Below are 16065 nucleotides of genomic sequence, written 5' to 3'. Positions count from 1 at the left end.
GTTTACCTTCCTGCTGGAGCGGTACCTATTTATCTACTTGCACTTTGACGTGCTTTCGAACTGCTAGGTTGGCAGGAGCAGGGACCGAGCAACGGGAGCTCACCCCGTCGCAGGGATTCGAACCGCCGACCTTCTGATTGGCAAGTCCTAGGCTCTATGGTTTAACCCACAACGCCACCTGCGTCCCAAGGAAGCTACAGTACCTTATACCAAATCAGATCATTGGACCGTCTAGCTCACTGGTGTCTATTGTGACTGGCAGTGACTCTCCTAGGCTTTAGGCAGGGGGCTTTCCCAGCCCTAACTGCCAATTCCAGGGGTTGAATCTGGGACCTTCTGCCTGCAAATCAGATGTACTGCTACTGAGCTATTGGCAAGCATAATAGGAAATGCCAACCATGTGTCCAAGAGACACCTTGATACCCGAGTAGTGATGGGGAACCTGTGGCCCTCCAGATGTTGTTGGATGCCAGCTTGACCATCAAAGGCGTAAGAAGGTGTGGGTGGGGGGCAGATCACCCCGGGTGTCATCGCTGAGGGGGGGTGACATTGGGCACGCCACCTGCCCATGACTCCCAAGCCTACCATGAGCCGCCGATGAGGGGGGGTGTGTGTGACAAAATATTTTCCACACCAGGTACCACCTGACCTTGCTACGCCTCTGCAAACTATATATAATTGCATCAGGAATCGTACTTTATAAACCATGAGTGGTAAACCTGTGGCCTTCTAAATGCTTGAATGACATATTCCATTTTCCCTGAACATTGGGCTCTGCTGGCTAGGGCTGATAGGAGTTGGAATTCAATAATGTCAGAATGGCCACAGGCTACTCAGGCTGGGTATAAACCAGCCTTCCCCAACCTGGTGCCCTCTGTGTGTTTCAGACTACATTTTGGTGAAGGCTAGAATGAACAAAAACGCTCCAATTGAATATTAATACAGAAGCACTGGTACAAATATTTCCAAGGTACAAACCTCATGATGCGTCACCCAGACACATTGACATACAACACAAATGGCTTTTACAATTTTATTAACAAGTCAGTTTACTACACAGAAACACAAAATGTAACATCAACAAGCTCCGAAAAAGCCTTTGAGCATGCACTCACTGCTTTTGAAGTGCCACATGGAGGCTGCTGCTAAAGGAGAGCCATGCCCAAGGCTGAGATGCTTAGGGATCAGTCAAGGTGCAAGAGGGTTCAGTTCCGCATCCTGTGAGAGACTTGAGAGCTACTTCTGACATTCAGCTTGGTGGCTTTTGTCTCCCACCAAGGCAGAGAGCAAAACAGCAACGCCTGCTTTATATACGTTGGTTTAGGCACATTTTCCAATAAATTTTTGTTGCTCAGGTGAGGGGCTGCACAAGGGGTGGAGAATCTTTGGCTCTCCAGATGCTGCTGAACTACAGATCTCCCGCTGACCCCAGCCAGCAAGTATTCTGAGTCTTGTCCATTCACCTAACAGCACTAGCTTAGCAGAACCCTTCCTTGCAGCCTGCCTCCTCTTCTGGAATCAATTGTCCTCTGCCTGTAACTTCTCCATGCTCATCCCTTGGTTGGTGGCCATGGAGATGGACCTATCAGGGCAAAAGCGGCACTACTTCAACTGCAGTCTGCTTTCGGCTGGGTCCCCCTGCCCATCCACCTCAAGGAGCAACCACCAGCTCCCAGCCTCAGGGTTCTCTTTGGGACTCGGCATGCAGACTTCTCTGCTTCCTGCCTTACCAGTCTCACTGGGCATCAGCCACCACTGGTTGGAGGCATTACCCAAACAAAACAAGCAAAGTGCTTTCCAGTTGTTCTCCAGACTTAATAAAAACAAGGCTGCTGAACTGCAGGTGCCGAAGGCTGTGGACAGCGAAGAAGCCCAGCTTCCAGCTGCCCCTTTTCAGGATCAGTGCATAGGATAGAGTCATTCTTCTCTACTGGCTATGCCAGGGCAGATCACACCCAATGTCCCTGTTGGAAGAACAGGTCCGGAAGGTCCCACCACAAGCTTCGCTCTAGCTGTCCATGATGGTCAGCCTCAAATTGGCTGGCGAAGGAGCTGCCTTCGTTCGAGCATAGTGGGGGTTAATGTACACTTCTCCCAGCATCCCCTCTTCCTCCTCTTCATCCTCACACAGGTCAAAGAAGGCTTTTAGGAGGTCAGGGCAGGTATAGTGAAGTGTTATCACCACGGCTCCGATCAGGAAGCAGAGCAGCCCTGGAAAACACAGAGACGGACAGTCAGTTAGTGAACCAGAGACAGACTTTGTTGCTGGCGAGGAAGGAAGCCGGAATGGCATCCATTGATGAATTCATGCTTGTTTTCATGCTCAGTTTAATAAAGTTGAGAGTCTGTAGAGCAGCGGGTGGGGAACCCCAGGCTCAAATGAAGTTCCTCCAGGCCTTCCATAACATCTCCCCCTAACCAGCTTTGTACCCTTCTCAAGCTCTTTTGCTTGAAACTCTGATCATTATTATTACCGTATTTTTTGCTCTATAAGACTCACTTTTTCCTCCTAAAAAGTAAGGGGAAATATGTGTGCGTCTTATGGAGTGAATGCAGACTGCGCAGCTATCACAGAAGCCAGAACAGCAAGAGGGATCGCTGCTTTTACTGCACAGCGATCCCTCTTGCTGTTCTGGCTTCTGAGATTCAGAATATATTTTTTCTTGTTTTCCTCCTCCAAAAACTAGGTGCGTCTTGTGGTCTGGTGAGTCTTATAGAGCGAAAAATACGGTATTTTGCTTGCCTGGATAACTTGTGCTCTTTATATGTTAACGCTTTGATCCCCAGTATTCACTTCCAATAGTTGACAGTCTATACTTGGTAATAGTCCCCCCCCCTCAAGATAATAAACACTGAGTTTCATGTGTCAACAGACAACCATGAATTCTCTGCAAGGATCCCCCATCCAGAGCTCTGTGCAGCAATAGAGTGCCCATCCACATAACTACATGTGCAAGTAGACTCACAAGAGACCACTTTCATGGTCCACGGTGACAGCAACCAACACTGGTCCAGCGCTGCTTGTGTCATTCTCAGTTCAGTGTTGGAACGGTGCACACATGCTGTAGGGTGCACAATTCCTATATCATTCACTGTGGTGCAGTGGTTAGAATTGGACTAGGGCGGCTTGGGTCTAAATCCCCACTTGGTGGTGAGGTTCACACCATGGAGGATGCTGCTACCCTTTGGGACTGGTAGGGTGAAGCCAGAACACATGGCTGGCAGAGACAGCTCATTAATAATAATAATAATAATTTATTATTATTACAGTGGTACCTCTGGATACGAATGGGATCCATTCTGGAGCCCCATTCGCATCCTGAAGCAAACACAACCTGTGTCTGTGCGTTGCGATTCGCCACTTCTGCGCATACGCGTGACATCATTTTTGAGCGTCTGCGCATGCGCAAGCGGAGAAACCTGGAAGTAACGCGTTCCGTTACTTCTGGGACGCCACGGAGCTCAACCTAAAGCAACTTCAACCCGAGGTATGTGTATTATTATTATTATTATTATTATTATTATTATTATTATTAAGGCTTTGCCTCTTCTGCCTCCTCCTCCCTGCTGAATTCTGAAAGGGGCAACACAGATTGAGGAGGAAAATGGCCTCCCCCTGGACTGGTCATCAATGAGAAGTCAGGCAGTGGGGGCTGTTTGGGAGGGCAGGCAGAGGTTGCTCTGAACCCCAGCCACTGAAGATAAGCTCAGGTTACCAGGCGTCCCCATTTCCCGGGGACAGTCCCTGGATTTACAAACCAGTCCCCATCCAAAATCCATTGAAGTTGAAAAAAGTCCCTGGATTCATTGGAAAAACATCTGTTAACCTTAGGATAAGCTCACCTGTGGCCAGCGTCAGCCAGAAGGATGCGCCATAGGCGAGCTGCAAGGAGGTGGGGCCGAACTGGATGACGCAGGAAGCACTTCTCCCGGTGGAGAAAGAGAGCAGAGCAAAGATGAGGAAGCTGCCTGTGACGAGGGTCATGTAGCCGCCATAGACAGGGACCGGCATGGAGAAGAGCATGTTGGAGACCAGCCAGGCGCAGAAGGCAACCCTGAGGGAAGAGACAAAACGCTCACCATTTATCACAGCTCAGAGGAGAAGAGACCCACACCACGGGCAGAAGGTCAACCGGTTGAGGGGCTGCATGGGGAGGGGAGGGTTTTCACGCTGCGGGACAGAGAAAACCCAACGCAGCATCTGCAGTGGAGGGAATTCTCGGCGCGATTGCGCCACAAAGCAACCAGCAACCCGAAGCTGGATGTTGGGAGATTCAGGGGGCAGGCAAAAGGGAAGGCCTTCTTCTTGTGCAAGTGCCTGGAGGCGGTTGGAGGATAGATGGCGGCTAATGGACTGAGGTTGAATCCTGACAAGAAAGAAGTACTGTTTTGGGGGGAGAGTAGGCAGGCGGGTGTGGGGGACTCCCTGGTCCTGAATGGGGTAACTGTGCCCCTGAAAGACCAGGTGCGCAGCCTGGGAGTCATTCTGGACTCACAGCTGTCCATGGAGGCACAGGTCAATTCTGTGTCCAGGGTAGCTGTCTACCAGCTCCATCTGGTACGCAGGATGAGACCCTACCTGCCAGTGGACTGTTTCGCCAGAGTGTTGCGTGCTCTAGTTATCTCGCTCTTGGACTACTGCAATGCGCTCTACGTGGGGCTACCTTTGAAGGTGACCCGGACATTATAACTAATCCAGAATGCGGCAGTTAGACTGGTGACTGGGATTGGCCACCGAGACCACAAAACACTGATCTTGAAAGACCTACATTGGCTCCCAGTACGTTTCTGAGCACAATTCAAAGTGTTGGTGTTGACCTTTAAAGCCCTTGACAGCCTCGGCCCAGTATACCCGAAGGAGCGTCTCCACCCCCATCATTCAGCCTGGACACTCAGGTCCAGCTTCGAGGGCCTTCTGGCTGTTCCCTCTCTGTGAGAAGCCAAGTTACAGGGAACCAGGCAGAGGGCCTTCTCGGTAGTGGCGCCCGCCCTGTGGAACGCCCTCCCAATAGATGTCAAAGAGATAAATAACTACCTGACCTTTAGAAGACATCTGAAGGCAGCCCTGTTCAGGGAAGTTTTTAATGTGTGACATTTTAATGTATTTTTAATCTTTGTTGGAGGCCACCCAGAGTGGCTGGGGAGACCCAGCCAGATGGGCAGGGTACAAATAAATAAATAAATAAATTCTTATTATTATTATTAATGCAGTGCATGGTTAAACTATGGAACTCACTGCTGCAGGAGGCAGCAGCGATGGCCACCAACCTGGATGGCTTTGAAAGAGGACGGGCCAAATTTGAGGAGGAGGAGGGGGCTCTTGATGGCTCCCAGCCACAGCGGCTAAGCTGTGCCTCCACGGATAGAAGCAGTAGAGCTTCTGAATTCTGAATAGGAGCCAGTGGTGGCTTAACAGTTAGAGTGTCAGACTAGGGGCTGGGAGGCCAGGATTCGAATCCCCACACGGTCATGAAGCTCCCTGGGTGACCTTGGGCCAGTCACTGCCTCTCAGCCTAACCTACCTTGCAGGGTTGATGTGGGGGTTAAATGGGGGAGGGGGAGAACTATGGAAGCCACCCAGACTTTCACAGAGAGAAAGTTGGGATATAAATGCGACAAATAATAATTTCAGTTGCTGGGAACCTCAGAAGGGGAGAGGGCTCTTGGGATTGGGGCCTGTTTGCGAGTTTCTTTCAGGCATCTGAGAGAGAACAGCTTGCTGGACTAGATGGGCCAGGGGCCTGATCCTGCAGGGCCCTTCTTATATTCTCATGCATTATCCTGCACAACAACATTCCACTGGTGCAAAACATTTCATGGCTAAATTGACTTTAGACTTGACGCCGCCTTGGAATCAGGCCTCAATTCGCAGCATCTCCATCCAGAAACTCAGCTATGCAGTTTTTGAAAAGATCTTCTGTCTGAAGCCCTGGAAGCAGAGCCTACCAGCGAGTTGGCCTTCCTCACCCCCCAGGGCCCGCCCCCTGATGCTCCTGCGACTCCAGCACCCATCACCCCCGACCATTGGTCATGCTGGCTGAGGCTGATGTCTGATCACTCCAAGCTCCTTTCAAAGTGCAGTGCAAAGCAGTGCTTTGAAAGGGGCTTTTGGAGACCCCCATGGGCAAAATAATGTGACTTGGTGATTGGGGGCAGCGTTCCACCCACAAGGCAATGGGGAGATAAGAGCCTGGGCTTGCTGGTCTCAAATAATCTCTCCCCACCCCTTCTGGAGTCCCAAGATGTCTGGGGGAAGCAAGGTTGGGGGAAGGCGGTGAGGTTCCCCCCGTTCAGGAGCCTGGCGAAGCCGACTCACCAGAGGGTGGCTGACGCATAGTGCCCTGCCATTCTGTAGAGGTGGTGGAGGCCGCAGGGACTGTCCCCGGTGAACTTTTCTGCCACGTAGAGGATGGGGCTGGGCAGGCCGTGCTCCAAGCCTTCGTCGAAGTCGTTGTCGTAGTTTGCCCCAAACCACCAGGAGAAATGCTCATTGTAGTTGATCGTTTCATTGAGCTGTTCCACGGGGCTTCCTGCGGAGGCAAGATTGGTTAGCGCCCAAGGAAGGGCTGGGTTTTTGAAGCGGTAGCCATGGGCGAATGACGGCATCGTGACACCCGGGGTGGGACGTTGCTACGTAGGGTGCATGTGTGGCGTTGCTATGTATGATGCATGCGCCGTACGTAGCAACGCCGCACATGCGCTGTACATAGTGGTTTGCTGCCGCTCCAGCGCTGTACACACTGTGTTGGGATACTCTACATGCGGCTGTAGCAGCGACGGAGGGATCCCAACGCCGTCTGTATGGCGCTGGAGCTGCGCCGGCGGCAAACTGCTATGTACTGTGCATGTGCGGCGTCGCTATATACAGCGCATGTGTGCAACGCCACACATGCGCTATACATGTGGCAAACCACTATGTACAGCGCATGTGCGGTGTTGCTACGTACAGTGCATGTGTGCAACGCCGCACATGCGCTATACATGTGGCAAACCGCTATGTACAGCGCATGTGTGCAACGTTGCACATGCGCTGTACATAGTGGTTTGCCGCTGGTGCCGGGATCCTCTGCTCATGGCTGCAGCCAAGAATGGAGGATCCTCCACATGGGGCTGCGGCGGCGCGATGGTTGCTCGTGCCGCCATGGGGTGCCTTCTTGTCACCTCCCCAGACATGGCACCTGGGGTGCACCGCATTGCACCCCCGTTGCGACACCACTGGCAGTGGCCATGCCAAGGCTAGGGCACTCTTGGGTCCTTCTCCCTTTTCTATGTTTTCTTCCCAGCCATTCATGGCTCAGCGCAAACCTCGGCTATTTTACAACCCACGGACACATTCCTGCTTATTATGGGACGAGGAGGCGCATGTGCACTGCAGAAATGGCAGCACAGATGCACATAATCCTTAAAGAGGTTTGGGTAGGAGCACAGCTCGGAGGGGCACCACCGCATGGCATAGGAGCAAGCAGGCCTGACCAGGTCTGGGGAGACCCAGGTTCAAATCCCCACTCAGCCAGGAAGGTCACTGGCTGATTTTGGGCCTGTCACATTCTCTCAGCCTGACCTGACCTACCTCACAGGGTTGTTGTGATGATAAAATGGGGCCTTGAGCTCATGGAAGGAAAAGTGGGGTATAAATTTAAGAGGCAGGCAACTGGCTTCAGAAACGCGCTGCTGACAACATGCTCTGAGAGTGGAGCTATGCTACCCTAGTAAACACAAGGGGTGGCATTCAACGTAACACGAAGTCTAGGTTTCTGTTAGTGCAAGGATTTCTCCTCACACAATGGAACGTTCTGCCCCTCTCCTCTCCCCAGGCACCCCTAAAACTGTTCTGGGGTTCTCCAACACTCCAGAGCACATCTGAAGATGGTTTGGGGGGGAGAGAAATGGGGCGAAGTCCTGTTGCGCTACTGGGAATCCTTACAGAATGCTGCTTAAGTTTCTGCCAAGGTGACGCAAATGTGCAGAGAACAACAGGATGCTTTTGCTTCTTTTATTTGTAACTGTTCTGTGCTAAGAATTTAAGAAGATGAGCCGGCTGCTACGGATCCACCTTATTTCTCTGTCTGAAAGCTGTTTTTGAACTTATTTTAATACGGTGCTTTTAATTGTTGTACCCTGACTCTGGGACCTTAGGGTGAAGGCAGGTAATAAATTTGAACATTTGTAGTAATAAACCCATGACCAAGTTTGTTTATTTATTTTTCACATTTTTTACCCGCCTTTCCTCCAAGGAGCTCAAGGTGGCATACATAATTCTCTCCCTCCTCTTTTAAATAATTGTATTATTCTATTATTTATATGATGTTAGACGCTCTGAGCCCAGCTCCGGCTGGGGAGGGCAGGGTACAAATAAAATTTTATTATTATTATTTATATTATTATTATTATTATTAATAATCCCCACAAGCAGCCTGTGAGGTAGGCTAGGCTGAGAGGCAGCGACTGGCACAACCTTCACCCAGTGAGCTTCAGGACCAAGCAAGGATTCGAACCCTGCTCTCCCCCCAAGTCCTAGTCCAATGCTCTAACCGCTACACCACACGGGCTCGCAATGGGAAGGGACGTTACCTGGCAATGATATTTGCAATAATAATAATAATAATAATAATAATTTTTATTTATACCCCACCCTTCCTGGTTCAAAAACTGGGCTCAGGGCAGCTAACAACAAATTTAAAACACTTAATTATAAAAGCAGCATAAAATACAGTAGAAAAACATGAACAACAATAAAATTCAAAAATCAGTTAGATAATTCCCAGGGCTAGCTGGCTGAAGTAGTCCTACTTGGGCCAGCAAGGAGGTCAGGGGAGAATTAGCTGTGGGGTCTCAGAGTGGGTGATCACTGAAAAGGCCCTGGCCCTGGGCGAGGATAGTCTGACTTTCTTAGGGCCCGGGACCTCTAAACTATGGTTATTCATGGACCTCAAGGTCCTCTGTGGGGCAGACCAGGAGAGGCGGTCCCGTAAATACTGTAGCTGGAACTGATAGGACTGTGAAATGTTGGGGCACATCCGGAAACGCACTGTTAGGACTCCCCCCTCCCCCATGTTGGCACCCCAGACTCACCAACTAGAGTGACGTTGAGTCCTGCCAGACCGACGTGCAGCCCGATCTCTGCATGGACCTTAGCTGGGCTGAAAGACTTGTAGGTGGTGGTCGCTGTTCCCTGTGCCCTCTCCCAGTCAGAGGTGAAGTGGACAGCTGCAAAGGTGAGGAAAGTCTCTGTGAGAGTTGGGCGCAGAAGAGTGTTGCCCGCCCTCTTTTGGGATGGTGGTTCCCCCAGAATTTACCCCTTTAGTTCCACACGCCATCACCCTCTGCAATCACAGATTAGCGGCTGAGGTTTGCAAATGTGGGTCAGGTCGACGCCACGCTTTTAAGGCACACGGCCTCTCACAAAAAAATCCTGGGAAATGGCTGTTTTACCCTGCGCAAAGCTGCAATTCCCAGCACCCTGAACATACTACAGTTCCCAGGACTCTTTTTGGGGAGGGGACTTTAAATGTATAGCGTGGATATGAGCACAAATGAAGGCCAAAGACAGAGAGGTTTGCTGAGGTCAGATGAAGAAGGGGACTCACCAACGATGACCCCTCCGATAAAAAGGCTTGCGATGACCCGGAAAAGCCAGTACAGTCTCTGCCAGCAAAAGAGAACGGAAAGTCAAAGGGGGAAAGAGGGTTTGCCATTCGCTTGGGTTACAATTTCATCTCCCTTTCACCCCCCTCCCGCCGCCACTTAGCCCTACTTGCCGTGGGGGTGGGGAGGAGGGTTTGCAAGGGGCCGGGTGGGAACATTCCAGGGGCCATATCTGGCCCATGAACTGGTGGCTCTGCATCCCTGCTTTAAAGCAACAGTTTTGGGAGAGAGTTCGGTTTTTTAACTGAGCAGCATCAGCAGGGTTGGTGTTCCCCTGAACTAAACTCCTCCTCCCCCAGCTGCTAATTAATTAAAAGCATTTCCAAACTGCTTCATATTTCAGAAAAAAACACACCACTAAGCCATGCACAGCAAGTACAACATCCATTGAAACAAACCAAAAAGACAGAATTAAAAGCACTCTAAAAGCAAATAAAGCAAGCGATCAAGAGAATTCAGACAGGTAAAATGGGTCCAATCTTAGGGATCAAGAAGGATGTGGGCAAAAAGATGCCTGAAGGAACTGACAGCTGCTGCTTCATGTATGTCAGAGGGGAGGGCATTCCACAGTACTGGGGCAACAGCAGAAAAGCCCCGCTTTGGGGGTCCCCACCATATAATGGTTTGCAAGGTGCACTGCCAAGTGTTGAAGGGATCTCAAAGGTCTATCCATACAGGGGCAGGCGGCCTTTAAAGTAACCCGGTCCTAAGCCACCCTGAATATGGCCCCATAGCTGTTTGACAGCCAGTACAGTTCCCTCTACACAGGGGTATGATATGTGTAAATGGGTGCTATCAACCTGTTAATCATGTCCTGGAATATAGGCAGACATGATACTGATACCTGCATTTCCTCCCACCCTTCTGTGAGTTTAAGGTGTGGGGCTGGGGGGTTAGATCAGGAAAATGCAGCAGGGGAGAGGAGATGGTTAAGCACAGCCCCCACCAGCTTCATGAGAGTAGGATGCTGAATTAAGAGTGCTGAATTAAGGCTGGACCTGGGTTCAAATCCCACTCAGCTACAAATCTCAGTCACTATCTCTCAGTCTGGTCTACTTCACAGGACTGGGGTGAGGACAGAGCAGAGGAGAAGGGAGAACCTTTCGCACATGCTGCCTTGAGATCTTTGGAGGAAAGGCAGGATAGAAATGTAGTTCTAAAATCACAGTAATAATAAATACACAGCATAGCACAGTGTCTGTCTCCCACTGGTGGTCAAACTCCTGTGAATACACCATGCCAGTTCTTTTAGGGTGGGGGACGGAGAAGGAAATGTACTCCTGAAAAGGTTGATAAAACTACCAGGATTTTATTTTTTAATGTTTCCTTTCCATTTTAAGGATATGACATCATACCTTTGTATTCTGGCTCTAACCACTGTGGAGACTGCCACTTAGGCTGCCTTCCCCACCTCCAGGGTGGACTTTGATAATATGGCACCCTGAGCGAGGCCAAAATTTGGCGCTTTCCTCCTAAGTATTTATTTTCACAATAATTCCTTTTGGTACAGTTGCTTTTTTATGATTCTTCTCAGCAGGTATCTGTATTACAGTGGTAACTCTGGATATGAACGAGATCCATTCTGGATCCCCATTCGCATCCTGAAGCAAACGTAACCCGCACCTGCGCCTGCGCAGGTTACCACTTCCGCACATGCGTGTGACATAATTTTGACCACCTGTGCATGCACGAGCGGCAAAACCTGGAAGTAACATGTTCCGTTACTTCTGGGTCGCTGCAGAGCGCAACCCGAAAGTGCTTAACCTGAAGCATATTTAACCCGAGTTATGATTGTATGATGAAGATGATGATGATAATGATGATGATGATGATGCACCCCCTCAGCTCAGCACCCTGTGTGAGAAACCTCCCGCACCACCCTAAATCCAGCGCTGATCACTCCCTTTGCTTTCCTGCATAAACATTCACTCACAGTTGCATCATGCAGCTGCAAGTCTCTGTGGTTTTATGGCTTTGCACACAAAAACAGGCACACCCACACACTGCCAAATAACTGAAGATAGTTGTGTCGTCATATGGAGATGGTGCTATGCACAACAGGTTGTGAACACAGCTCCAAAGCCCTTTTCTTTTTAAATACTAAGTCCTTCTAACAGCAAAGTCGGGTACCACCTCTCCTTCCTGCCACCCCTTTGCTGCCTCTCCTTTGCTCAAAATCGCTGCCTCCCGAGGCTGCTTTTCATTTAAAATGAATGCAAACGTATTGCTGTTTCCTTGCAGGGATCAATAATATGCTCTTCTGAGCACAAAGGGCGACACAGGGAGCTGCCTTTTGTCCAGGGGAGGAACGATCACCGGAAGGAGTGGAGAGAGAAGAAACATCATGGTGCTCCTGTAGCAGCACGACTTAATGCAACAAAACATGTCTCTCCTGCGTTGGTCTCTGGTTTGATTTCACCCCTGAAGGCTCACTCCTCACAGATGGATGGCAACAACACTCTGACCCCGTATTATCAACAATGCTTGGCAGCAGCTTCCCAGCATTTTCAGGCGTGACTCTCTCTGAGCCAAACTAGGAGAAGCCAGGAAGCGAACCTGGGACTACCTTCTAGGAAAGCAGATGATCTACTACTAAGCTTTGGTCCTCCTTCAATAACAGTACTCACCGCTCTGCCCCGAATTCCAGGAAGGATGAGCAGGAAGCTGAAGGCAATTACAAGGAAGACAATAATTACAACGATGGTATCCACATCAAAGACAAAGGGCTTCCTGGGTTGGGGGTAAAAGGGATAGATGCCATCAAAGAGCGTCATTCTGAGGCAGGATACCTGCAAGACAGAGGTGAAAGGTGAGTCAAATGCTGCCCAGATCCAGAGCTGCCGAGGCCTCATGCGCCTTTGGTCCCATGCGCAGATACCCTTTATGTCTCAAGTGGGCTAATTTGGCCCATCTAAAATACTGTTGCAAATCTGGGATAACAGAGTTTGGTGTGCAAAGGGCACCCATAATGGCCAGCGTTAGTGAATGTTATAAAATAATACACGGTAGAATTTAGATAATATTTGGGAATACTGAAGGGAAGATGCCTGGGAAGATAGAAGACAAAAGTCATAGAAGCAAGTCATTAACCCTTCAGTGGAAACCATCAACCAAGCAGGCAAGCTTGGTGAAGGGAGGAGGTTGCCAAAGTGATGGGAGCAAGGGTGCATGATGTGACACAGAAAAAATGTTGTGATTTAAGAAACAGGTCTGGAAAAGGGGTGAGCAAGACAGAGGGAGGAGCTGCTTGGAGCAGCGGTTCTTGGGAAGAACGAAAGTGGGCCAGATTCCAGGCGGAGGCCAGGCAGGGAGGATCATCTTGGCAGGCAGAGACAGAGGCACAGAGATGGCAGGCAGGATGCCTTGGACTCAGGTGCTGCACTGCTCTGGGGAACGAGACCCTATTGAGATGTACTGTAATACTCCAACCAGCGGTTCTCAACCTGTGGGTCCCTAGATGTTGTTGGACTACAACTCCCATCATCCCTGGTCATGGTGGCTAGGAATGATGGGAATTGTAGTCCAACATCTTGGGGACCCACAGGTTGAGAAACACTGCTCCAAACTCTCTCCACAGTAGACCCAGGGATAAATGTGTACAATAAACTATATTTCTTAAAGGTACTGCTGTGCCTCGATTTCCCAACGGAAACCCAACCCGGGGTGAACGCCTGGAACCCCCTGGAATCCTGCGATGGCTTGGCAGAGTTTGGAGGGTGGCGCACAAACTTTGCAGCAATATGATGCGACTTGGAGAGATTTTGCAGAAGAGGGTGAGTGTTTGTTTTAACTCTTATGCTACCTTTATTCCAAAGAGCTTGAGGTGTGTCTCCCTTAAAAAAACCCCAAACAAACAAACAAACTTAACAGCCCTGCAAAGTAGGTTAGCTGAAAAATACAAACTTCAGCAGGCAGCCTGGGCAGATGGCCAGCCAGCCAAAGAAAACAGAGGTCACGCCCGTCAGTCACGGACAAAGAAAAAGGCATGGCTACTGTCCCTGCCCCCAGCCCTGCTAATAACTCCCACCTGCCCCATGGCAAAAGGTTGGGTGGCCCTTCAGATCGGCTGAGAAATGTTTGCGGAGTAGCAACAGGTTTTAGCTCCATCACTGTCTGTTTCCCCAGCATCCTACAAAGTTTTTGATCATCTTCCCACGCTTTTGGAGAGGAAGCCTGGGTCTGGGAAGCGCCTGGAGTTGGGAGAGTAAGTGATGGTTTTAACATCAGATTAGGACCTCAGACTTTGAAATAAGGAAAATTATGGGGAAAGGAACTGGAAAGGGGTGTGTGTGTGTGTGTGTGTGTGTGTGTAATTGTGTGCCACATCATATAGCCCCCCTCATGCTAGAAGGAAAAAGAAAAACCCAATATCACCTGACCTCCCTAGTCTTGAAGCACACAATAATATACAGGACACATGACAGCCGCTGTAATTTTGAGAGCTAGTTTGGGGTGATAGTTGGGCTGGAACTGGAGAAATGAGGTTCAAGTCTCCACCCAGCTATGACAGCAACTGGCCTTAGGCAGTCACTGCCACTTGGTTTCGCCTACCTCACAGGGTTGTTTAGTGATGAAAGACGCAACTAGAGTGGGATGAAAAAAGTAGCAAACAGTAGAGGTCAGCTACTCAGATCTTCCACATCCTCACTGGACATTTAAAACATGTGTGCAGCTTCTCTCAAAGAATCCTGGGAACTGTAGTTTGATAAGGGCACTAGGATATGTAACTGAGTGATAAAGTGCAGTTCCCAGGGTCCTTATGGGGTGGGGGGCAGAGCTTTAAATGTATGGTGAGGACCAAACACACAAAAAAGTGTGTGCATGCACATTGACATCCAAGTAGCAGCGGGCGGTAGCAGATGACGACTCGAAAGTTAACCCTTCCCGCTCACATCTGCTCTGTGATGCACAGCTGCCCCCATCCTTCAAGTTAGCGCAGGTAGCAAACAGTCAAAACTTAAGAGGAAATCTGCTTGCCAAAACGGGCATTTTGGCGATCAGGACGCGCGACCAACGGGATTAAAAGCGGGGAGTGATTCCCCCCCCTCTAGCCCAGCGGTAGCCAACGTGGCGCCCGCCTTTACCGCTGAACTACATTATCCTTGACTACTTGACGCGGCGGAGGCTTAGGCGCTGATGAGAGTCCAACAGCTTTTGGAGGACACCCCCCCCTTTGCCTCACCACCCTCTGGGGAAAACCCACCTGCGTCTGGAAAATCTGAGGCTGCAGACCGCGGAGGGCGGGGGGGGGGCAGCGGTACCGCAGAATAGAGAATCCGCTGTTTGTCCTCCTCGCCGCGGCCACGCGGAGCCCGAAACGCGCGACGCCCCACCGCGCCCTGCAGGGTTGGGCAATGGGAAATGTTCGACGGGCGGGAGCCGCTCAAGAAAAGCCGGTCGCCTTAAGAACACAAGAAGAGCCCTGCTGGGCCAGCCCAAAGGGCAGGTCCCACTCTGCCAGGGCCAAAACAGACGCCTGTGAGGAAGCCCTCGAGCAGGGCACGAGCGCCGCAGCGCACTCCCCAGCCCCGGGTATGCACCGATCCTCGAGGTAATAGGGAGCCATCGCGCTTGGTAGCCCGCCGGTAAATGGGCCGCCAAGCGGTTTATGGAAAGAGAGGGGGCTGCAGACGTATGAGGCGCGTGTCTTCCCCGACGGCAGAGCGCCGTTTTTCAAAGGAGAGCCCCTGGAGCTTAAAAACACTCGGGTAACCTACTGACGGGCACCCACTGCCCCTAAGGCTCCCTGCTAGTGGCAGAAAAGAAAGGGGGGAGCGCTCTGCCCACGCTCAGAGACAAAGCCTTCTATCTCCAACGTATGGCTCGACGGGAATTCCGCCCCCCCCCCACGCGTCCCGCTTGGCGTCAAATTCACTTTTGAGAAAGGGGTCTGGCTGCCACCTTTGGAATCTCCCTGCATCTACTAACCTCTGGTGACGGTCAGCGGGCATCTGCGAACACTAAACATCTTGCACGCCCAGGGACACTCGCTTCTACTGCCCGCGTGAGGCTGGAGGGAGTTGAGCATGAAAAGCGGTTCAAAGGGATGGATTTGCTCTGCCTTACAGAATCACAAAGTTGGAGGGGAACCTGGGGGTCACCTAGTCCAACCCCCTACAATGCAGGAATTTCTCTTAGATCATACATGACAGGTGGCCATCCAACCTCTGCTTAGAAGTCTCCCATGCAGGCTCAGTCTAGGGATCCTGGAGGTGGCGGCGCGGAGGAGAGACTTGCGGGGTCTTTGCCGCCGCCTCCTCCTCCCTGCTCGGGCCTGTCCCGTCGGGCAAAGGCAAAGGCACTCTGCGGCGAGCGCCCCCTTCTGCGCGCCCGTGAGCAGAGCTGCGCGGGAGACTTACCGGCGGGGCTTCGGCGGCGGCGCCGTCTAAGCTGAGCGCAGAGCGGGCTGTGGGCGCCCAG

At 50.9% G+C, this 16065-nt stretch overlaps 1 protein-coding gene across 1 annotated transcript; it reads right to left on the bottom strand.

The window, feature by feature from the left end:
* Positions 1-1115: 1115 nt before the first annotated feature.
* DUOXA2 (dual oxidase maturation factor 2) lies at positions 1116-16042 on the bottom strand. The gene is made up of 7 exons (XM_053365195.1): positions 16005-16042; positions 12273-12434; positions 9588-9645; positions 9073-9207; positions 6317-6530; positions 3844-4055; positions 1116-2211 (listed from the first exon to the last, which is right to left on the bottom strand). Exons 2-7 carry the CDS (start codon positions 12417-12419, stop codon positions 2009-2011), a joined length of 969 nt encoding a protein of 322 aa, XP_053221170.1. The 5' UTR covers positions 12420-12434; positions 16005-16042; the 3' UTR covers positions 1116-2008.
* Between the last annotated feature and the right edge of the window lie 23 nt (positions 16043-16065).

Source organism: Podarcis raffonei, chromosome 14 (genome assembly GCF_027172205.1).
Source record: "Podarcis raffonei isolate rPodRaf1 chromosome 14, rPodRaf1.pri, whole genome shotgun sequence".
NCBI classification, from domain to species: domain Eukaryota; kingdom Metazoa; phylum Chordata; class Lepidosauria; order Squamata; family Lacertidae; genus Podarcis; species Podarcis raffonei.
The sequence above is the reverse complement of the archived record's forward strand: the minus strand, read 5'-3'. Positions and strand labels throughout refer to the sequence as shown.